The following is a 23,407-nucleotide window of genomic DNA, read 5'->3' on the forward strand; positions in this document are numbered from 1 at the left end:
AAAACTCACCAAAATACAGAATAATGCCAGTCAGATGTCTCTTTGATGTTAGCAGCAGCCCTATTATTAGCATCAGTAGTTAGCGGCTCTGCCATCATCTTATCGGTCTCTGTCAAAGTCACTTTGATTGTTTTAACGTCTAATTTTATCAATACCTTACAAACTCTGTGTGCTTTGTGTTGGAATGTGGCCACACGTGTGAGAGTACATGTGCAGCGTGCTGCAGCCTGGCTGCACATTCAGTAGTGTTTCATGTAGTTGTGTGCTGACAGTGGGGGGCAGGAGGTCCACGCCTGAATCACACGCAGCCTGCCGTCATGTTGTTCGTGCCGCATCAAAGCCATTTTAGATTTCTGCCTATGGTATTGTATTCATCTCTCTGGTGGTTTTTTGTTCCCCCCATTTTTTAGGTCAAAACACACACACACACACACACACACACACACACACAGAGTGCAGAGTGTGTTTTCCACCGTGGACAGAAAGAGCACGGTGGCGAGCGACTGTTTCTCAGGATTAACGCTTGTATCTCGCTCACTTTGCAGTGATTCACACTGCAGGCGTTCAGATAATTTAACCAGACCAGCAGAACACAGCATGATTCATTAAAAAATGCATCAAGTGGCGGCAAAGATACGATCCTGGTGTGATTTCCCCTCCCTCTTCACAGAAGAAGCTCAGCTTTTTTTCAGGAACGAGAGCCACCATTAATGTTCAGAGTAGCTCTGATTCCAGGAGCTTATGGGTTGTGATTGGTTTAATTCACTCTTCTTCACTATTGGACATTTAGTTAATAGTGTATAAACAGCTGTGGTCCTTATATGGAAAGAGAAGAAAATTAAAAATATTTCCTCAGAATGGATCATTTCACTGGATATAGATGCAGCTTTAAGTTGATTATGTCTTTGATGCTATAATTTAGGATTAGATGTGATGATTGATCACTGAGCCGTCTGTGATTGGATTGATACTCATTTCAAGTTTTTTGCTGCTGCACATCAGTTTGTTTCTTATTTCCTTTTTCTGATAGTTGTCAAGCCGAGGCAATTTCATTTCCTTCTTCTTTTTCATCTAATGCCACTCAGAGTAAAGCTGCTATTTGGACCACTGAAGGCTCTACGGCTCTAGTTTAAGATCCATTTTGGAGTGAGGATCTATCTGCTTGGCCGTGTGGTCAGGGGCCCTCCAGGCAAAGCTACTTAGCGGCAAATCTTGTTTGGTAGAATCCTCTCAAAATAAGAGCCTGTCTCTCTCTCTGCCTCTCTCTCTGTCTCTTGCTGTCTCTCTCTCTGTGGGAGTGTGTGAACACTGACACAACCTGACAGCCTCTAGCTGGGGCACAAACACCAACACGGGCCTTGAAAACACCCTTTTAGCCTTTTGATTGTGTGTCCTCAGAGCGAAACTTTGCACCAATTAGCAGCCTTGCTCATGAGCTGGTGTGTAGACGTGGGATGCTGCGTCTGACACACAGATAAGGTTTATAAGCGTCCTCACCCTGTGAAAGCACCCTGGTAGATCAGCAGCGATGGAGGTGCTAGCTGTTCTCACTCTTTTATTCCCTCATTTTTTCATTTATATCTTTCAGTTTTTTTCTTTCACCCGTTTAATCTTGCCCTTCCAGAGGGCACCTGCTGGGTGAGGAGGAGCAGAGTTGACAGTAATAAGTTGCTGGTGCGTGGGTGGCAGATGTTAGCAACATTGACCTCACAGATCGATCACACATTATCAAGAGAAGACTTGTTCTCCGTGAGGCCGTTCTCTCTTAAAAACCTTCATCACTGGGGTCAGCCGCTGCCTCGGTTCTCTGTGGGCGGCTGCAGATACGGTCAAATCATTTGTGCGTATGAGATCATAGTGTTTGAAAGCCCAAAATGTGCACCATCAATGACATATCAATGTGCCTCCTCCTTCTCTTCCTTCATGCCTCTCTGACCGCTTCAGACGTTGCGAAAGAAAGGCTTTAACGGCTGCAACAGCCCTGAGCCCGATGGCGACGACTCCATCGACCAAAGTCCGCTAAATGAAGACAAGTACCGCAAGACTGAGGACCTGGACAGCCTCTTCAAACGCTACGGCGTGAGTACCTTCACACGTTTGTCATCTTGTCTAACCTTCCCTTTCTCTTCTCCTCTCTTTCTCTCTATCCACCTCCCTTCCTCTCCTTTGTTTGGGGAAACGAAGGCTCTGAACAAGAAAGAGCACCGAGACTCTGAGAGCCCAGAACCCGAGGAGCCCTTCTCCCTCACCCCCCGCACTGAGGAGAAATACAAAAAAATTGACGAGGAGTTTGATAAAATGATGCAGAACTATAGGCTGTCAGTGAGTACCGCCCCCCACCCCCCTCTGTGTAACCCTCCTCATGCTGGAATCCTGCTGCCGGAGGTTTTTCCGGCTGCTGATGGCGGCCTGACTACTCACAGAGCACTTGCCTTCACCATCTCCCACCCCTTTTACCTCCTTCACTTCAGCCTCTTACCAGCACCCCCACCATGTCATTACCGACCCCCCCCATGGTGTGTGCCCAAGCCAAATACTACAACTGCAGCTAACAATCAATTATATGCAGACAGATTTTAATTGGTTCATTAGCTGAAGTGTATGAATTAACGTCCTGGTCTTTAAAGATTCTTTAGGGTTAAAGGTTAAATAGTCTCCCGTCACACTTTACGTTGTTTTTAGCTTATGCTAGCTAATGCTAACATCATAGCCCATCTTCACACTTGAATTTAAATTGATTCCAAAGAAAATGACGTTTTAAAAATAATACTGGTAACAATTTAAAAGTTCCAGTGTGTAAGAGCTTAAATAATCTACTGTAAATCTTTAATCAATACTTTTATATTGTATACTGAACTTTTGTAACAGGTTATTATTGATACTGCTCCCCTATAATTAATGACAGTAGCCCTGAATGGACAAATAGGCTGAACTATAAACTCAATCCATTGAATCCCATCCCATGATGGCTCCGTCATCAAATCTTGCACACTGGACCTTTGCTAACTAACCGCTTATTGATTAGGACCATTTCTAGAACGTGTTTTCCACCTGCGGCACTAATGCCCTTGGACTCTGAGACGTAACAAACATTTGTGACTGCGCTGCAGCCATAACATTAGGTGAATAATAAAGAGTAGAAGAAGTGGAACATCAAACAGAGTAGGCCGTGATGTGAATATTCCTCTGAAGCTACAGCTGAACGGTGTGTGTGTGTGTGTGTGTGTGTCCTCAGGAGTACTAGGTCCTTTGGTCTCTGCATGTTCAGTAATGTACACTAGTAAACAAGAGAAGTGGGAGAAGTGCTAACTAGGTTCCCACTTTTCACAAAAGTTGGCATAGCAACCGTATTCATGGGGGAAATTGTGATTTATGGTAATAATCAAGGCGTTTGGAGCATGCCTCTGAGCGCCTGGCTGATAAAAGCAATTCTGAGCAACGCTGTTGAAACAGCCTGACAGAGGTGGTGCAGACAGGCAGTTGGGTCGCAGCTGTTAAATGTGTTCCAATGCAACGTTTCCAGGATCAGCGGGGTCGCTCTGCTGCTGAAGCCTTGTGCTGGTCCGCTTCTCTGTCACTTTCTTTGATTTGTTCTCCCTCTGCGTTCATTAAGGCCATTAATGCCACTCTAATGAGTAGCACTCAGTTTACAGCCCTTCCTCCTGCTTCTCTGATTGGTCACTCGGGACTGGACGCAGTGTCTCTTTGTTGGCTTTGGCTGCAGGTCAATAAATCACGCGGTTCGTCTTCTGCTGCGCTCGATTGCAAAGAAACACCTGTTTCCCTAGCTTTCCAGCTAATACACACAGAGGATCAAAGGGAGGATGAAAGCAGTTGTGGAACCTGCATCCCCAGCCAACCAGAGGGTTCCTCGCACTTCTCTCAAGTTCCAGTGCAACCAGTGAGCCCATAAACCGAAAATCAATACGTGACAGGTTTATAGAGTAGATGCTGATCTTTTACATCTAAATGTCAGACAATCACTCTGCTTTAACCAAAGGTTCAAAACCTCTCAAGGACTGTTGGAGGGATCCATTGGATTACCGGTAGTTTATGGTGTACAATAAACTAAATGATTATCTTTTAATCAAAAATGAGTAACGCTTCGAACAAAAAGAACTTTTGAATATTCACAAATCAGAGCACACTTCAGCTCTGCCACTAGAAACCCGCTCTGACTGTGGACCCTCCGCAGGCTCTCCCACTCGCCACACCTTTCACGTTGGGCTAGCAGATGGAGGTGTTTAGCCCCGCCCACCAACAAGGGCTAATCCATCGTGACAGCTAAGGGCCGGGATATACAAGCTTAATCCCACTTGTACTGAAATACCTCCTGAGGTGGGGAGAGAGTGGCGAGGGCGAGCTGGCAGGACACTTGGAAACCCCACCCCCCCCAATGTCTGTCCCCGTTACGCTGGAGCTGTGGAGGGAGGGAAGAGGGAGGGTTTTTTCCTCTACCCGAGGGTTGCTGGTTTGATCCGTCTGTGGCTCGGAGCTTCCATGTAGGGAAATTGAAAAAGATTTGATCCCTTTAACAACCGGCACCGCAGTGTCCTCCAGCAAAACTGAACCAACCAGTGTCTCCTTTCGAGGTTCAGCTGAAGCCAAAAACATGAAAGGGAAAGATGCTGCCTGAGCGGCGCCGTTCTCCTCTGAGTCAGCTTTGTTTGACGGAAATCCAGATCGCCTCTAATCGTATAGACCCTATAATCAAGGCCAGGGTGTTAATATCAAAGCTTCTTTGACTTGCCGTTGATCTTGTATTTTCACTATCCTGGAATTCAAGTATTGTCGGAGTTTAATTAAAAGGTCAAAGGTCACCATAAAGTACATACAGGTCCAGGTTAAAACGGGTCCCACATGATGCTGAGGTTACTGTCGTTGGTCACACATACGCAGGGCTGAAGCAGGCCAGGAGCTGAATGCCTGCTGGCCTTCTCAGCAAACAGCCTCGTTAAACCAGCTTCTCCGAGGTGAACGTAAGTTCATATTCTCAGCCCTTGAGCTCTGTCACGGCTCCGCGAGCGTGGCCGCTCCGATTCTCAGAGTTTGGGGTCTGCAGAATGGCAGCCAGAGCGAGAGGAACCCTCACGCCAGCCTCCAGCATCCACGTGTTTACATGCTAATTCATTTGTAATTTGCCAAACCAGATGGATTAATGCTCAGCAGAGCAAAGTGCAGTGGAAGACATTTACAATTCATGTGGAGAAGCTGATATCCTAGCAACCATGTCCAGACTCCATCATCAAGCCGCAGCAGGAAAAGGCTTCAGTTTGGACTCTTGATCAGTTATTGATCAGCTAAGAGGAACCTCACAAATTAAACACGCTTATTTTCTACCAGTCGCGATTAGAAAGAGTGCTAATTAGCTGAAGACAGGCCACCTCCCCTCTCAGCCTGGTCAGGGTCAGGGCTTTCCAGTCCTGGTCAGACACCTCGTCCATGGTTCGTCCAACTAACCCATCATCTGTCCATCATCCCTCCCTCCCTCCCTGGCGTGCTTGGCCTGTGTGCGGTGCTGCTGGTTGCTGTCTCCACCTGCCGGGTCACCATTTACCCTCATCTCCTCCTCTTTCCTGGACATAATTCCGACATTTTATGCAGAGTTCACCAACTTTCACCAAGACTTTCCTGGATTTGTTCAGTCTGGCTCCGACATAAATGTCTTCTGGAATTTCACTAGAAATAAGAAAAACTGCCCATGAAAGAAAAAAGCTTGTTTCTGTTAAAGTGTTGGAGCTTCAACTAAATCCAGTGTTCACTATGTAAAAGGTTTTAAAAAGAAGTGAAGTATTTTCTCAGCTCCAGTGAGAATTAGGCAACATTGATGAGTTTCCCCTTCGTTCACGCGCAAAACTTCAATGAGAGTCGTCCTCTTCGTCCTCTGCTTGGAACTGGGTCTCACCACAGCACAGGGCAGCAACTGGCCCGAATTCTATAGATAGAAACACTTAATACTGTCAGAACAAGAGTCAGAACAGAGGGAAGTGGGCCGGGTGGCTGGAAAGTCTTGATTCACCTCTGGAATCATCCAGGATCCACGAAGCAACAGCAGAACAGTCTGGCTCCTAAAACCAGCCTGATATTCAGCGTTAGCACTCAAACCTCTGAAGCGAGACGTGTCCCAGTGTTCCCCGTCACCAGCACGTGCCAGCGGGTCGGTGCCACTTTGCATCGGCATGCATGTGGAGCCTTCTCACCAACATGGCGCCGCAGTAACCTGCTGCTGCAGCCTGGCATGCAACGGGTCACAGCTTTATGGCCTCTGCACCATCTCGCCCTGCATGATAGAACCTGTGTGTGTGTGTGTGTGTGTGTGTGTGTGTGTGTGTGTGTGTGTGTGTGTACATTCATAATGCACAAGAACTCTCTAAGTCCCACCTCTTCATCTCTCCACCAGTCCACAGTCCCTCAGCCCACCTTCTCCATGCCAGTCACTGTGCCGGTATCCAATCAGAATGCAGCGGCGGCCCTCCAGTTCAGCAACAACCCGGGTGGCGCCCTGGTCACCACCACCTCTTTTGTCACTTCCACCCTCACAGACCCTCGCCTCCTGTCCCCACAGCAACCGGCTCTGCAGAGGAACACCGTCTCACCCGGGTTACCACAGCGACCCGCAAGTGCAGGTGAGATGATGCTGATGTGTGTGTGTGTGAGATGCTGTTGTCATGGCAACATAACAGTCAAAGTTTGGTGTAAACACTGTTTTATTGTGTCGACAAGAAGCTAAGTGACCAAGGAAGAGTGTCTAAGTTGGTGTTCACTTGGGTGTGTGTGTGTGTGTGTGTGTGTGTGTGTGTGTGTGTGTGTGTGTGTGCGTGCGTGTGTGTATGTGTGTGTGTGTGCCTGCCTCTGCCTGGCACACCCATCCTTCACCCTCTGACTATAAGGATTCGTGCCCTAGTTTTGCATGTCAGACAAGGTTACTTTTCAAGCTTTGTTCAGACCAACATAAACTCATTCTATGTCAGAATTAGTTCATTTTTTTGCAGCGCGCACAAATGCTTTATACGGTGTAGTTCTGTGGAGGGCTGGAGGGAGCAGTAATCAACCCCCTCCTCTTCACACCCTCAGTTGTGCAGATACTCATCAGGCTGGCTTTTGCTGCTTCTCCAAATAAACATATAATCAGATATTTTGCATTCGCCCTGAACATCAGCAGCAAAAATCAGTGTCAGAAGAATGTTTTTAGCAACCAAAGTTTTAGAAGATATGCTTAATCCTGACCAAAAAAAGCTCATTAATCTACATCCAGTGCCTGCCCACCAAGTCAGCTGTGCCTGACCTGTCCTGGATGCTTTTTATTTTATTTGGTCTATGTTTTTTATAATGGAGTGGTCATCATTCTATTGTTCCTATCTCGATTCTTCAATCATAAGCCCGCCCCCAAATGATCGTTGTCCAATCACATCCTAGTGATACTCTATTGATCCTCTGTTGTGTAAAGAAGCTAAACAGGCTAGCCAGCATCACTGTCATGGGTATCCGGAATTTCTTCCAAAAAATTAAGAGGACAAGTGACGACACGAATGGGAGCGGGCAGGAAGCAGTGACAATCACTTCTATTGGGTGCATAAGCTCTCAAGTCAACACTAACACTGGAGTAAACATTCACTGCCTCACTATGCAAACGCAAAGCCAATCTGATCCCGTTGGCATTTGAGAAAGACTTGACTTTTAGGGATGAGTGAAAAAACAGCGTTTTAAGAAAGTTTCACGCAGTCCACAAATGCCGTCTGCCACTCTACTAAAAGTGGTTAAACCGCCCCCACCCCACACACACACCTGTCTCAGATTTACATCGACTGTGGTCATAATCACTTAGCTGTCGTCTGTGCAGACGAGTTACACTGCTCCATGTTCAGGCTAGCTGCTGTAGCTACCTCTCCTAGCACGAGTGTGGACATTAGCTCTTGTGTTTCCAATAGAAGTGAAGCTGTGTGGTGCTATCTGCTGCCACAGGCTCTTACTGTTCTTGTTGTTTGATTTAAAAACATGGACTCAGCACGACACTAGTGGTTTTTGGTTTTAGATTTTGGGATGAACTGCCCTTTTTTTAGTGAGAGAAATATTTCTCAGCACTGTAGCACTTTGTGCCGCAGGAACCTTCACCAGCAACCAGGAATGTTTGGAGGAGCAACAGGAACCGTTGAAAATCAGTGTCAGACCTGATGTATCATCTTACAAAACGGAACCCCTGCTAACGCGTTTGATTAGAAGTTTTTTCTGTATTTAAGTCTAATTTGTTTAATTAGGCAGAAGCACTGTTGCCAAGCTGTGAAAAGAGCCCTTCACATTTACTGCTAATGAGTGTCGACAGCTGAAGCCAGTCTTTTTAAAGGACCCACTTGATTTAGTAATGTTTTTCAAAATGAGATGCAGCATTTTAAACAAGAGCTGTTCGGGCCGGTTACGAAAGCATGATATTTAACACTGCTTCTCTTTTGGTGCTCCAGGTGCTTTACTGGGAGGAGATCTGGGCAATTCAAACGGAGCCTGTCCGAGTCCAGTCCGTAAGTAACCCCACCGCCATCCTGTGGAAAGGCTTTTACAGGCGGGATCATGCAAAATTCTCTGTGTGGCAACAGGCGGTCACGTGTGCGGGTCAAACCCTGTTGTGCACGTTACACAGGAAAACACCTGTTGACTGGTGACAGCTGAAGGTCGCCACGCTGCCGTCTGTAAACAGTCCAAAGACCAGAAGTGGTTTCAGGTTGAGAGAATTTGATAAGAGCAACAGAAAGAGGCTGAAGAACACAGCTGCTCCACTCTAGAGTGGGAATATCACCAAAACTGAACTTCCCTAAAGCTCCGAGTGTAAATCTGGGCCTTAACTTGCTGCCGACAGGTAAAACCAGACCACCTAAAACACTAATCAGGACACCCGGCTGCAGCAGGATACTTTTTCATATTGATGGGTATGAATCCGTTCAGCCCGGCCCTTGTTAAAAGTGGTGCTGAGCTCTGATTGATGGGTTGCTGGTTGAATCCTGGAGGAGGTGAGTCAGAGGTCTGGAATCACTCACCGCTTCAACTTCAAACGTTCAGCAACAAACATTAAACTCTGTCATTTTACACTGTAATGATGGCAGCAAGTGGACCGACCATCGCTCCAGAGCTGCTCACGCCAACACCCCCACCCCCACTTCACCCTGTCTCTGTCAGCTGTTCACCCTCATCTTCTCTCTGGAATTATCTCCCCCCTCCCCCCCAGCCAACTGTGCCTTGCGTTGGCACAGGACTTTCCTCAGAGGTGACTTTGACACTAGCCAGAGCCCCCCCCTCCCCAAATCCCATTAGCCTGCGCCAGAAAATGGCTCCCAGCCCATGGAAGGTGATATGGTTGGAGGTGTTTTTCTATATTCCTCAGAAATACGTATTGTGTCGGGGAAAGAAATCAATATTCTCCTATTGTGCTGTGATCATGGACGTCCTTCAGGTTTTCATGAACAAACGGGTGCCGACTTTGAAATACCGGTAAAGATTGTGAACGTTTTCATGCTTTCAGATTTTATCAGGCCGTCAGTTTATCTGTTAAAAGCATGAAATAAAGATCTCTCAATGACACTTTGCTAGCTAAGCTAGATGCTACCTTAATGAGCCCATCAAGTCTCATCTGTTTAGCTTTCTAAAGCCTCTCCGGGGTGAACCGTTCCAAACCGCACCGCGCTGAGCTGATTTAGCCTCTGGTTTTAGTCAGAAATGTGGTCGGCCTGAAGCTATTATTATTTGGGAGCCATTTTATCTTGATATGTTCTGATTTGTTCCACCAGTGTGGACCAATAATATCAGAAAATCGCATCAGTATTCTTTTGTAATCTGTATTTTCTGCCTGACTTAACTGTTTTTACTATGATGCTGTGAGAGAATCTCAAAGCTCTGTCCAAACATTAAGTCTTAAAATTCCAGCCCCCTTCCTTTACGACCCACCCTGCTCCTCCTCCTCCTCCTCCCCCTCCTCTCTCAGATCTGTCATTCTCAGCTGTTGTCCGGGGACTAGGGGCTCCGGGAATGTCACCATTGACGTCACCCTGCATTCCACACATTCCCACGCCCGACCTCGCGTAAAGGGAGACATGTCACACACACCTACACACTCCTGCACACGTAAAGGTCTAAAAACAGTCCGCACACATAAACAAATCACATGTTTTCTGACTCTTTCTGTTTCTAAAAGGAGGAGTGATTTCATTATTTTAGCTTCACCATCTCTGAGTCTCTCTGAGCTTTATTTTTCTTTATTTTCTAATATTACAAACTCTTAGTCTTCTTTGATTATCCCTCCTTTTTCCCAGCGAAGCTCCGACTTTAACTCACACGTGTGTGCGTGTGTGTGGGTGTGGGTGTGTGTGTGTGTGTGTGTGTGTGTGTGTGTGTGTGTGTGTGTGTTTGTTTCAGGGCTTTTACTGTCAAAAAAAATGCAGTAATTCAACAAAACCTAAAACATTTAAAGCGTTACTGTAAAGAAAGAAGAACGACTGAACTCTTGATGGCTGGTGTTGACGTCTTGTGCTGATGATGTCACTGGCAGCCAGATTCCCCAGTAAAATCAGGGTTCTTCCAATGTTCTCATTAACGGGTTGGCAGCTGGTTCGTCTGTCACTCTTAACTGGAGAAGTCAGTCCACCTGCCGGGTTTGGTCTGTCGGCCCACACCGACTCCGTCGTTCATTAACATTGTTGGCAGGCTGTAGCTTTCTGTAGCTCAACAGTCGTTTCTTATTGTGGGAACTTGTTTTCAAGCTGAAAGTGAAATCGGGTAAACACACACGTGCTTGAAGAACCTGCATGTGGACATTCCAGGGAAACCGCTAACAGGGTGGACACTTAGACAACAGCGCCAGTCCCTCTGACAGTGTCGGAGGACACGTACACCTGCGCCACAGCGCCGCCACCGCCCCTTTACTGCAAACGTCAACCCAACGCCAACAGTAGCACATTCCCATCAGTCAGCCACGCACACATGGTGACAGTTACACAATACACAACACACACACGTTCACACAGACACTCACTGGCTTAATGGAAAAAAAACTTCTTTCACTTTCTAGCTTGCTTCCTTTCTTCTTGATTTATCATCCTTCTCTTATTTACTCCTAAAATTTAAGCATTGAATTAGAGTCAATATCCATTTAGAAACTGGAGATGCAGTCACACACTTAATCTTGCTGGAAAAAGCAGGTTAAACCAATGTTTTAATATTAATTCGAGATTATTATAACACTCCACAAAAAAATTAATAAAGTGGTTGCACACATTATGAGTGAATGGTCAGGGTATTTTAAAATGTTCTTCTGGCTTCCTCACCTCTTTCTCCTCCTTCACCTCCATCACTTCTCTTTCTTTATCCCTCCCTCCCAACAACACATGTGTGCGTGTCTGTGTGTGTTTCTGAGAGACTGAGGTGAAGCAGAGTCACATGCAACTGTTGTCATAGCGAACTCCTATCTCCAATCACACACCCTCACCCTCTCTTTCAGAGGGACTGTGTGTGTGTGTGTGTGTGTGTGTGTGTGTGTGTGTGTGTGTGTGTGTGTGTGTGTGTGCGTGTGCGTGTGCGTGTGTGTGTGTGTGTGTGTGGGAAAGTCCCGGCTGTCTCTTGCAGACAGCAGATAAACGCTAGTGTTGAACTCTGCTTCTGACCTGCAGTTGTTAGACCCACATAAATTCATCCACAAACGTAAAGATTTATTGTAATATTGAAGTATTTAAGTGCACGCAACTGGTATGTTGTAGAGTCCAGTAGAATGTGACCGGTTGAACTTTCAAAGGAGGGTGTGTTGATCCTGAGTGACAGAAGTTAAAGCTGCTGAAACGCTTCAGCGAGAATGAAAACCTAATCATAACTTTAGCTGTAATGCACTTTGAAAAGCACAATAGTGCACGTCGGAGCGCCGTAGAGCAGGAGCCAAGCTTGAATAACAGGTAAAATCACAGGACAGTGTTGTTGTGTTGGAGAGTTAAAGGGAAAAGGTCACAGAATCTCAGTGCAGGAGAATCAACCTGAATTTGTCAGTGGGGCCTGAAGGGGGCGCTAAAGGCACCTGCTGTGTCAGGCTGGGTAGCTTCAACCACGACCTCAAGAGATGGCAAAGGTCAGAAGAGTAGGAGTAAATGAATTGGGAACAATTGTGAAGGATGTTCAGCTGTTAAAAACAAACAAACAAACAAGCAGCTCAGGAGCTGCAAACATAAAGAATATTCTTTTGATCTGATCAGAAAAAATACTGGAGACTTGTTCAAGTAGCACTACAACTCAAACTAGGGCTCATTTACAGCCCACAATGAAGGAAGCTTTTGAGAGATGGAGAGAAAATAAAATAGTTGTGGAGCAAAAATGTTACAGGTTCAGTGATCAGAAGAAAAATCTGAGCTGCACCTTCAAACACTCCTGAAGTTGCAGAAACAGCGGGCGGATTTGACTTGGCAGCACCATCAGCTCTCTAATGAGGACCCCCCCCACACAGACACACACACACACACACACACACACACTCACTCACTCACTCACTCACTCACTCACTCACTCACTCACTCACTCACTCACTCACTCACTCACTCACTCACTCACTCACTCACTCTCTTTCACCTGGGTGGATGCAGGAAATCATGATTTACTCTCTGTTTCTCCAGCTAATGGCTACATCAGCGCCAGGGCCTCGCCCGGGCTCCTCTCCGTATCCAATGGCAACAGCCTGGGGAAGGTAGTCCTGGCAAAGTCTCCACCTTCACCCGGAACGCAGATGGTCAATAGCCGCAAACCGGACCTGAGGGTCATCACCTCACAGGGTGGGAAGAGCCTGATGCAGCTGGTGAGAAGAGCATCGCTACGGCAACCACCTCATCAGTGTTGTTTAAAGTCACCAAAACTGTCAATGGGACACAATATCTGGGGTTTACACCATAAATGCTGTAGACGTTGCAAGGTTTTCTAATGTGAGTTTGGGTTAAATGGTCACGTTGCCGAGCAGGATTAGGAACGCTGACAGGAACCAGATCAGAAGAAAACAAGAATCTCCCAGCATCTGTCACTTTTTTATCAATTCTGCACAATTTAGAGTAAAATAGCAGGTTTTTAAGCCCAAGTAGGTGTTGCGGTTTATATTTGAACCTAACATCCTCTCCTCCTCCTCCTCCCCCCCGGTGCAGACAGAGGAAGAGCTGGAGTTGGTGAATGAGGTGAACAGCCTTTTGCTTTTCAGCCTGTCATCTCTCTGTGATCTCATCCAGCATCCCTTCATGTCTGACCCTGCAAACAGGAAAACTCTGGAAAACTGGAAACTCACTGGTCACACTGGTTCCTGCCACTGGCCACCAAACCAATAAAATGCTCCTAAAATTGCTTTAGTTGTGCAGGAATGATCAAATTCTTGACCTGTTTCAGAATTTGCTGCTTTCTGATGTTCTGATACAAAGAGGCTAAACTCTTCTCTTCATTATCGTTTTCATCGGCCAACATTTAGGAGCAAGCTTGAGTTTTTTAAGCCAGTTTTAGCATCTGAATTCTGAGTAATGTTGTGAAGGCGGTGCTTCATTTGCTTTGATAGCGAAGCTTCAGGAAGAAGCAAACATTTGTCCGTCTGTTGGGGGAACATGGAGGGAACCAGTGTGACCAGCTGCCCCTGAGCTCTGAGAGCTGCTCAGCATGTGCACGTTTGTTTCACCGAGGAAGATCTGAGAGCAAGAGTCCAGTCTGGTGCTGCTCAAACAGACCTGCATGCAGACGTGCTCGTGCATAAACACAAACTGCTGACGCTGTGTGTTCACACACACACACACACACAGACACAGACACAGACACACACATGTGAGTGCATGCTCGCAGTTTCCCTCTCATGTGTTCCTGTCAGCATGGCTCTCCAGCTCTCATAACACCTTCCAGGCCTTTCCAACAGCGTTGCCGTGCCAACACCACTTTGGGATGTGAGACTTCTGTCCTTGCACGCAGATGTTAAAGTGTCGCCGAAGAGTTAAAGAGCGTATTTTCTCACAGGAATCCTGTGATGATGAATAAAACATCTCGCGGCGCTGATGTAACTGTTTATTCTGCCAGACTTCAGCTTTTGCTGCTCTGTTGGACCCGATTTCTATTATTTTTCATGAGGTCTGCCAATAAAACTCCAGCGTCGACGATTAAATGACAGAATAATTTATTTGTTCTTTCGTTCACTTTCAAGTGGAACGAGCTGTGTTTATGTTCCAGTAGTTTCAGTGTAATTAAGTCCTCCTCGGTCACATTAGAAGGTCCCCGCATCCCCTCCGCCGCGCGCTGGGGAGCACATGCTAGCCATTATCCTTATTATTGTCGAAAATGGATGAAGTCATGCAGCGTGAAGTCCGCCGCTCAGCCCATGTAAGGACAAGAACAACAAACGTGGCTGGTTGTGGAGCAGCTCCAGTATTTTCTCAGGACACTGAGCCACAATATTTAATACAAACATCCAAGAAAGGAAGGTTTTCCTCCCAATTGGAGGGTTCAGCATGTTTCAGATGATGTCACCCCCGCTTGCAAACGAGATGGGAACATTACAAAGTTCTGACACTCTACTGGTTATTGAGGCTTTACTCTCCGCCAGAATCCTAAATGCCCTTGCCTCTGTCTTCCCAGAATGCTCAGCGGTTAGGTGGATCGCAGGTTGCACAGCAGACGCTCACTACTCCAGTGGTTTCCGTGGCAACACCCAGCCTCTTAGCGCCCTTCTCCAGCATGCAGACGGCCTACAACACTGGTAAGATGGCAGTCACCATCTCAGACTCAATCAAGTTCAAACACAGATCAGAGTGTTTTATAGGTGATACAATAAAAAGATGAATGCTAACTGTGATATTGTCAGTGTGACCACGCCCACATCACATAAAGCCACGCCCCCTGATCTGATTGGTCATATCACAGGAAATGGATCATTTAGGGGACAAAGTTTAAATTTGGAACTTTGCTGGTAGAGATAACATTTGAGAAATCTTGTCACTAAATTCCTGGAGTGGAGAAGAGTTAGATAGAATTTTATCCTCATGACTTCAGGTTAACCCTGCTAAACACAGCAGTTAACAGTTGTGGGCCTCCTCTCCAAACCCACTGGATTCATCGATCTGTCCTGACTGGCAGATCATCCTGGATCCCATTAGCCAGGTCAATTCAGACTCTGTCAGCACTGATTCTCTCTGGAAGCATAGGCCACAAGCTTCAGTCCAAGCTTACACTTCAAAGAGTAAAATCATAAGAATAGATTTTATTTATGGATGCCTTTAAAAGCACTGAAAGACAACGCAGTCAGACAGTAAAAAAGTCATGAAATGTACAGAAATGAAAGATTAAATCCATAAATTAATCCACCATAAACAGCAGTTTAGGGACAGAAAGAGTGGGTTCATCAGAGGGAATATGCTGTTTTAAAAAGGTGAGTTTCAAACCAGAATTGGGAGAGAAGGAAAGGTGTTTTACGTAGGAAGGATGAACAGCATCAATGTGTGGCTGTATTATCGTATTCTACTGTAAACAGATGTACCTTCATGCTGTTTTTACACCCTGAAGCAGTGGAATGACAGGACAGTGAGAGACCTGTGATTGGTCTGAAAAATGAGAGTAGGACTGTGAAGATGTTGCCGTGATGCCACCAAACTAGCATGAATATTCACTTTGTTCATTGTGTGAGAGCTTCTGGAACCATTCCACTTCAAAGGTCTACATTAATATGGATTAGCTGTGATTAATATGGATGTTCCAGAAACTTGTATGATGTAAAACAACCCCCATCCTTCCTTCTTTCTTTCCCTCTTTCTTTCCCTCTTTCTTTTATCTCAGACTATCAGCTAACAAGTGCAGATCTCACGGCGCTTCAGACGTTCACACCGCCGGGGTTGGTACCGGGAAACATGAGCGCCTGGCAACAGCAACCAGCCGTCTCCCAGCAACAGCCTCCCCAGCAGCAGCTCAGCCTAGCGTCTCTCAGTAACTTAGTGTAAGACCCTTTTTCTTCATTGCTCCAAATGTTAAATGAGAGTCTCCCGTGTCCTGACTTGTGACCTGAGAAGGTGACATTTACGTGCGTGCCAGCTGAATGTGCACGTCGAGCATCTGACGTAGCTCCCTCGCATGAGGCGGCAGCGTCACCTCAGCTGCTGCCGATGCGTCTTCATGTTGACCCAGATAGGAGGCAGCTGGACAGACCCAAGTTTTCTTCTTCTTCATCTTCTGCTTCTTTGTCCAGCTCGTTAGTGAGGGCGCTGCTCAGCAGTTGGGTTTATTTCCTCCTCTTAATCTCTTGGTCCTCCCACACAGACCTCTTTGTCGACTTTGGTTGATCCTCTCTGTGAACTTTCTCACTTCAGAGGATAAAAATGATCTCAAATCCCCCCCCAAAAAAAGCTAACTTCAACTCCAGAAAAGAGCTTCTTTCATCTCTTAACTAATATTACCCTCTGTGGTCATAAATAATACTCAGATTCCATACTTCTACAATGTTCCTTTTGATGCTTTCCGATTCGTTTGCTCTAAAACTCTAACGCTAACATGTCTTTTGGACCTGGACCGACCTCAGAGAGAGACGATGGTATGGATCAGCGGTGGGTTGGTTGTGTTGATCACAGCTTTATGAGGCGCTCCTCAGACATTAATGTAGATTATTCAGCAGAATTGCAGACGCCATGGAAAAGCCTGTTATCCGTAAGTTGGTCTGATGCTAGCTGTGGTGGGTTGTTTGTTGAGTGGCTCGTAACTGTTTTTCTTTTTCTCCACAGCATGTGGGGTGCAGAGAAACAGAACGCGGAGATGTTAAACTGCATCTCTAATTTTGCTGCTAACCTGAGGTGATTGTCACGCTAGCTTTGCCTTTTATTGTGCCTTTTATTTGCTACTCGGTTATATGGAACAGTTTCAGTGACCTGATGTCAAATCACCGCTTCTCACTTCGACTCGGATAAATGTTCTGCCTGTGGTTGCTTCTCTGTGTCTCTTCTCTTATTTCATTGCTTTCTCAGTCGATTGTGTCACCGGTGCCCCCTACCGCTCCGATCTGAGGCTTCAGAAGTGCTACCCTGAGACACAGCAGCATCTCACTAGTTTCTCCAATGAAAGGAGTCTCTGGATGCTGCTTTCAGCTCCACACGCCGTCCCAGCGCACGCTCGCTCGCTGCCGACATGCTCGCGGCATTAAATTTTTACTTCAGCGCCATTTAGCTGTCACTGGCAGCTGACTGTCAGACATAGGTTTCAATTCCTCTGACATGTGTAGACCTCAAAAGTCTGCAGTAGCCTAACTAAAAAGAATAATTTAGCTGTAGCTTAGCTGTCGGAGCTCATTACTCAGATGGGTTAAATGCCACTGGGAATGTGATCTGGTTTCATAATTGCTTAATAGCATTTTACATGATGGCTCCTTTTGGCTATTTGAAATATGTAAAATGGGCTTTAAACATCTGACAAACTGCATGTTGAGAACAATTCCTGGTCGGCATTGATGATCTAGAGAGGAAAGCGTAGAAATGATGCCAGCTGTCAGGTTTTTATTGGTTTCTCCTTCTAATAAGCTGAAAATCTTTGAGGGAAGCTTGTTTGTTGCTGTCTTAAGCAGCTGAGATTCATCCAACGTTCATCCAAATGTCATCGAACAAGTCTTTCAGAAAAAACACTCGTGGAAAAATTTGACTGTTCAAGGCCCAAATCAGAATGGTCTCATTTCCTTGGGAGACCTCACAAATATACCAAAGCACAAGGATCCGAGTGGATTCCTGAAGACTTGAAGAGGTGATGATCCTCATTTATTCACAGATCCAAACACTAACTTACAAATAAGTTTAGTTTCTATTTTGATTGATTGATTACATTTACATCACTGCTTTTGCACCATTGGACCCAACCACCAAGGTTGTAATCGAGCAGAAGGTCGCTCACAGAGGCTCATTTACTTTTTGAACATTTTCGTACTTTTCAGAATTTATACATAAAAATCATTCCAATACTGAAAAGTATTTTCCTGTTCAAAAACACACAGATGCCACATTTTGTCTCAGTGTTTAGCTGAACTGTCTGGTCTTTAGTATCTCCACAAACAAAAACAGGAAGCGATGCAAAATAATTATTAGCTATCGGTGCTAAATAAACAGCCTGCATTTATGTAGAGACCACTCGTTTGGCAGGTTTGGAGCAGTGCATTATGGGTCCCAAGCGTCTGCTTCAGGCTGCGCTCGCTGCTTTTTTAGCCTGACATTTGCGCCTTCATCACGATCACTTTCTGGCTGAGTCTGCGGTTTTCTGGCTGCGGCATCCACATCCATCTACCCACGCCAGGTGAGATGAAGCAGCTTCACAACAGGAGCCAAGTGAGAGAACGTGCATTTGCATGAGGGACAGCAGAAGTGAACACGTTTAGGCATCTCAGAAGAGAGCGAGCTCACCAGATCGCCTCCAGGAGCGGCACTTAGATTCCTCCTGTCACATCACCAGTAATTGAGAGAATATTACAGATTCAGGGCTGCAGGTGGCTCATGATATGATGTATTAGGAACCCCCCCACCCCCCCGGGGGCCCAAACCCAGTAATTGGAAGCTCCAAACACAGCTCATCCATGTGAGAGCACCAGGAAGAATGATTGACCTTAAACTACCGGAGCTCCCCCCTGGACCACCAGCAGCACACCTGAGGAGGAATGAAAGCCCCTGAATCAGTGACACTGTTGAATCCTGCTAGCAGAGCTCATCAGGTGATACGATCCTTCCTCTCTGGGCAGAAATGCCCCTCAAGTGCTCATGAAGCATCTTTAGTTGAAGTGCTGGATCCTCCTGATGGTTCTGACTCAGCTGTCCCTGAATCCTCTGTTTTTTAACATGCAACAGAGTCTCCAGCTTCATCTGGGAGCAGCAGAGAAGTGTTTTGTCTGTTTTTGTGACTCGTCTGTGGTGCTCACCTCAGTCACAGGTGATGGTCCTTCTGCTACGGCTCAGGTGACGACCACTTCATGAATTCCAGCCTTAGACTGGTCCTGCAGCTTTCGTCTCATAATTGCCGTCTTTCACCTTTTTGTGTCAAGTGGCTGAACTGTGTGTTTCACCTGTGCGCAGCTCTGATGTTTGACAGGAAGTGTGGACAGTAACTCCTTCCTGTTGTCTCTGTTGCGTCCCTCCAGGCCGGTGAGTCATCTACCTCAGACCGCTGCACTGACCATCAACACAAACCCCAACATCAACATCAAGTCCGAACCCGTCTCTCCGAACCGTGACCGCAGCACCCCCAGCTCCGCTGGTGGGGGAGGGGGAGGAGGCATCAACCAGGGTCAAGTCCAAGGTCAAGGTTTGGTGACGGTCGCCTATCCCGGGACGGTGCGCCTAGATGCCGGAGGTCAAGGCCGCTCACCTGTAGACAGCCTGAGCAGCAACGGCAGCTCGTACGAGGGCAGCGACCGGGACGACGGCACCCAAGGAAGAGGCGGGGGCGCAGACTTCCACCAACAGGTTGGCCCAGCGGTCCAGCAGCCAACCATGGTCCTGCTGCGACCTTCTTCGGCCGAACCCCAAGACCAGGACGGGACCAACGTCAAGAGAATGAGACTAGACACGTGGGTCACATGAAGAGCCGAGCGGACAGACTGATGGAAGACGGAGATGCGGATTTGTGGCTTGTGTACATGACCCCCACCGGCCCTGATGACCCCAGTCTTCTCACACACACACACACACACACACACACACACACACACAGAGCGCAAGCATGTCAACACACACACTGGGACACACACGTATGTATCGTGCACACACAGGTGAAGTCACTCACGGACCCTGAGGCATTAATCCACCAAAACCTGCAAAGGGATTATTTCTCAGACCTGATCCAAAGCTGGACTGATGTTGTTGTTGTTGTTGTTGTTATAAATTTGGCCTGTTGCTGTTGTCTGATTGGCCGGTTTTCCCGACCTCAGTCAGCCGTACGTCTGTTCTCCAGCCTTTTGGGCAGGTTTCGCTTGTTTTATTTCATTTTTGAGTGTGGAGTTTTGTCCTTCTATCTTGACTTTAAAGTGTGGATTTCAGGTTTGAATATGAAGACGCGAAAAAGGAAAAAAAAAACTGTCCCCTCCCCCCCGGAGACCTGCTGGACCGTCATCAGGACCGTCTGTATGACCTGAAACGGGCAGAATAGCTCTCACAAAAAGAGGTAAAAAGACTTTTTATTTGAATCAGGGATGAGCTGCAACAGCTCAGTGACATGGAATCTCCTCATCCCCACGACAACCGTGTGTGTGTGTGTGTGTGTGTGTGTGCGTGCTTGTGTGGTTGTTTTTTTAAAGTCATTTGAGCAAATCTTCAAACACATTTATTACACACATTTTTTGACACAGTTTTGTGGGATAACAATTAGAGTTTCATGAGGTATCATGTATATAAGCAATCTGTAACCTTTGTGGCTTTGGTGTAACAGGGAAACGAGGGTTTGAAGCCTTGAAACAGCTCGGATCCAAGCAGAAACTGTATTTACTTCAGGCAGTAGCGCGGACGGCCCCGCGTCAGACGACAGGGATTGTTTCAGTGTTTAAATATGTGGCAGGATGTCCCTCAGTGAAAAAAAAACAAAACAGCAAGCGTGCTGATTCTGGATCAGCCTCTTTTTTATTGTTATTTATGGTTGTAAATAAGCTGTAATGCGTTGACAAACCTACAGAGGGTGCTGTCGAGTTAGAAAGGGAAGACGTAGCCGTGGCAACTTCGACTGTTTCCAGTGAGCAAAAGTTAGGATGCTGTCGCTGATGGAGTGCACTTTAACTGAACCCCCACGTCAGCCCCGCCGGCACACACACACACACACACACACACACACGCCCACCCCCACACACACACACACACACACACACACACACACGCCCACCCACACACACACACACACACACACACACACACACACACACACACACGCCTCGCCAGCGCCACAGAAAAGGACAAACACATGTGTGCACTTTTTATTTATGCAATCCTACAAATGTTTTTGTTATTTAAATAATAACTAAGTTATTAGTGTAACTGAACCAAATCAGGCTGCAAACGTGTCAAATCGATTCAACTGATCACAGAAAGGAAACTGAACCAAAACAAAGAATTTTATGAAAGATTGTGTCGCAGTATAAATATTTTTCCAGACTTACATATAACAACATACAAAGTTTTTTTTTCTAAAAGCTGACCTGTTACAGTTGTGAATTCTGTAATTTATTAATCAGTTAAATGAAATAAATAAACAACAGCTGCATGGGTGAACTGCTAAGGGGACTGAAGCAATTGTCCTGGTTTAGCCTGGTCTCAGAAGTCATTCGTCAAGTCATTGTATCCGGTCACGTCAGACACGGAGCGTCCTGTGATCAGCCCAGGAGGTGAAAAAAGCCATGTTTTTAAACCACCCATCTGGTTTTAAACCTTGAGGAGACGCTGAAGGTCAAAGACGCACCGACGGCGTCGTTTCATAGAAGTGTTTTTGTCTTTAGTGGCAGATTATAGTGAACACTCATCTATTTGTTTAGTAACGGCGTCATTAATCCAGAGTGGACTACCTCCAGCAGACACACAGACACCACCAGCCTCTTCACCTCCATCTCCCTCACTCCATCACTCCTCCTTCTCCCATCCCTCTGTTCATCCACAAGCTCAACCACACGAGCAGAAATGACAGGACTAAAAGAGACAGAAGGTGTGAGAACATCAGATATGAAGCGAAGCTTCTGAGAGCTGGATCACGTCTGACAGCAGCTGAATTTCCACGCGCGTTCACCCAGAGTTCAGCTAGCGGGACAGTTTGGCGCGTCTGCCACGTCCAGGGTTGCCACGGTGATTAACACGCGTTTAAAGACAGATCACAAAGTCGAAGGTTCACGCCAAACAAGCATGTCAGTGTGTGACGCAGACGTAAAGCGTCGACCCCGCTGCTCACGTCAGGTTATCGAGCTGTGGGAGCTGTTCTGGCCAAACATGTGATTCTCCTGCGTGTCGCTCTCTTCCCAGTGTTCGTTTGTGCTGGTGATGACTTTTTATTTGTCCTCTGACAGCATTTTATTATTATAATTATTATTATTATTATTATTATTATTATAGTTGTTGCCACATCTGCTGTGGTGATGATCAAGAATCTGCGTTGTTTTTTGTGTAGGTTAGATCTGATTTATTTGGAATTTAATTTTATTGTATTAAAATATTCTATAAATATCTTTGTTTTGTTTATGGGATTTTTGTTTGTTTGTTTTTTCATTTAAGGGTGTTTCTAATGTTGCACGCTTTTTATTAAACAACTCGAGGGTAGTGAAGTTAGTGCACGTGTGGACGGAGGCACAGAGCGAGTGGATGAACTGCTCCGATGCTGCATTTCTAAACCTCTGGGGGGGGGGGCACCATGATGTCATGCATGGGCGTTTTTTTTAAAAAACAACAGTGAGTCATGTTATAGGAAATAAAATGTTAATATCAACACAAATATATATCACACAGAAATACATTAAAGAAAATGAAACGTTTAAAGTAACTAAATGATAGCTAATATATTGTGTTTGGCTAGTCTGCTTTTTGTTGTAAAGATACAATTTTTTGTTTTTTTGGAGAATGATATACAGTTTGTGTATATTTTCATAAATAAAGTATGCACTGATATGTTATTACAAATTCTATACTGCTTTTACAGAAAAGTGTTTGTTATTGTACCAAAGTAAAGATTTGTCCCCTCGGAACCCTCCTTTTTGCGTATGTTTTAACGTATTTTATATATTAAATAGACAAGTTGACCTACAGAAAAATGGTGTCTTTCATTCTTTTAGTCTCACAATATGTAGGAATAAAACTAAGAAAAACAACGTTTTTTTTCTTACAAGTTTAGGGTTCATCACCTGACATTTCCAGTCCCCTTCCTGACTCTATCTACAGTCCATGTTCGGAGACAAACACTTTAGTAAAGTTTGGAAAGAAGGGGCTTCGTTCTTATGTGCTGCGGGATCATAAAGTGTTTGCTCAAGTTAGTTTTGCAGTAAGTTTACTGTGGCACTTAAACACTAACTATTGTTAAATCTCATTTACTTTTTTAGATTGACTTTAAATTCCAGATCCATCGTGTCCTGGGGGGGTTACAACCATTTGAGGGTGTAAACAGGTGGCTGTGAACCAGGTACAGGAGGACCACCCCCCGCCCCTCCGCCCCTCCGCCCCTCTGCCTCTCTGCCTCTCTGTCTTTTCCTCTCTCCCCTCTCCTCCTCTCCTCTCCTCCTCTATAGCCGTGCTGCAGTACCACCAGTTCAACGCTAGATGGCAGCCTGGTATTCTGCAGGCTTGGAAATCCAAAAATCAAAACCATCCCGTGAGACGATGTGAAAGTTCAGGTTTTGCCTCCATAAATTTAAAAAGCTTTTGAATCATTTCTTCGGTCTATGTAGAAATACATTCTTAACAAATAC

General features: G+C 45.8%; 1 protein-coding gene across 8 annotated transcripts in view; it reads left to right on the plus strand.

Annotated features, from left to right (window-relative positions):
- The window catches only part of mef2d (myocyte enhancer factor 2d), a 54,335-nt gene extending 31,579 nt beyond the window's left edge, over nucleotides 1-22,756 (plus strand). For 3 of the 8 annotated variants that reach the window (XM_029838258.1, XM_029838260.1, XM_029838259.1), the window contains exons 4-12: nucleotides 2,185-2,322; nucleotides 6,401-6,626; nucleotides 8,457-8,513; nucleotides 12,633-12,811; nucleotides 13,149-13,178; nucleotides 14,608-14,728; nucleotides 15,802-15,958; nucleotides 16,737-16,805; nucleotides 19,121-22,756. In XM_029838258.1, coding sequence (XP_029694118.1) covers nucleotides 2,185-2,322; nucleotides 6,401-6,626; nucleotides 8,457-8,513; nucleotides 12,633-12,811; nucleotides 13,149-13,178; nucleotides 14,608-14,728; nucleotides 15,802-15,958; nucleotides 16,737-16,805; nucleotides 19,121-19,562 — 1,419 coding nt within the window. In that variant the 3' untranslated portion in view covers nucleotides 19,563-22,756. Of the gene's footprint in view, nucleotides 1-1,944; nucleotides 2,080-2,184; nucleotides 2,323-6,400; nucleotides 6,627-8,456; nucleotides 8,514-12,632; nucleotides 12,812-13,148; nucleotides 13,179-14,607; nucleotides 14,729-15,801; nucleotides 15,959-16,736; nucleotides 16,806-19,120 lie in introns of all 8 variants that reach the window. The other 5 variants (XM_011618846.2, XM_029838262.1, XM_029838261.1 and 2 more) reach the window with 5 other exon arrangements.
- The last annotated feature ends 651 nt before the right edge of the window (nucleotides 22,757-23,407 follow it).

Source organism: Takifugu rubripes, chromosome 7, assembly GCF_901000725.2.
Source record: "Takifugu rubripes chromosome 7, fTakRub1.2, whole genome shotgun sequence".
Taxonomy (NCBI): Eukaryota; Metazoa; Chordata; class Actinopteri; order Tetraodontiformes; family Tetraodontidae; genus Takifugu; species Takifugu rubripes.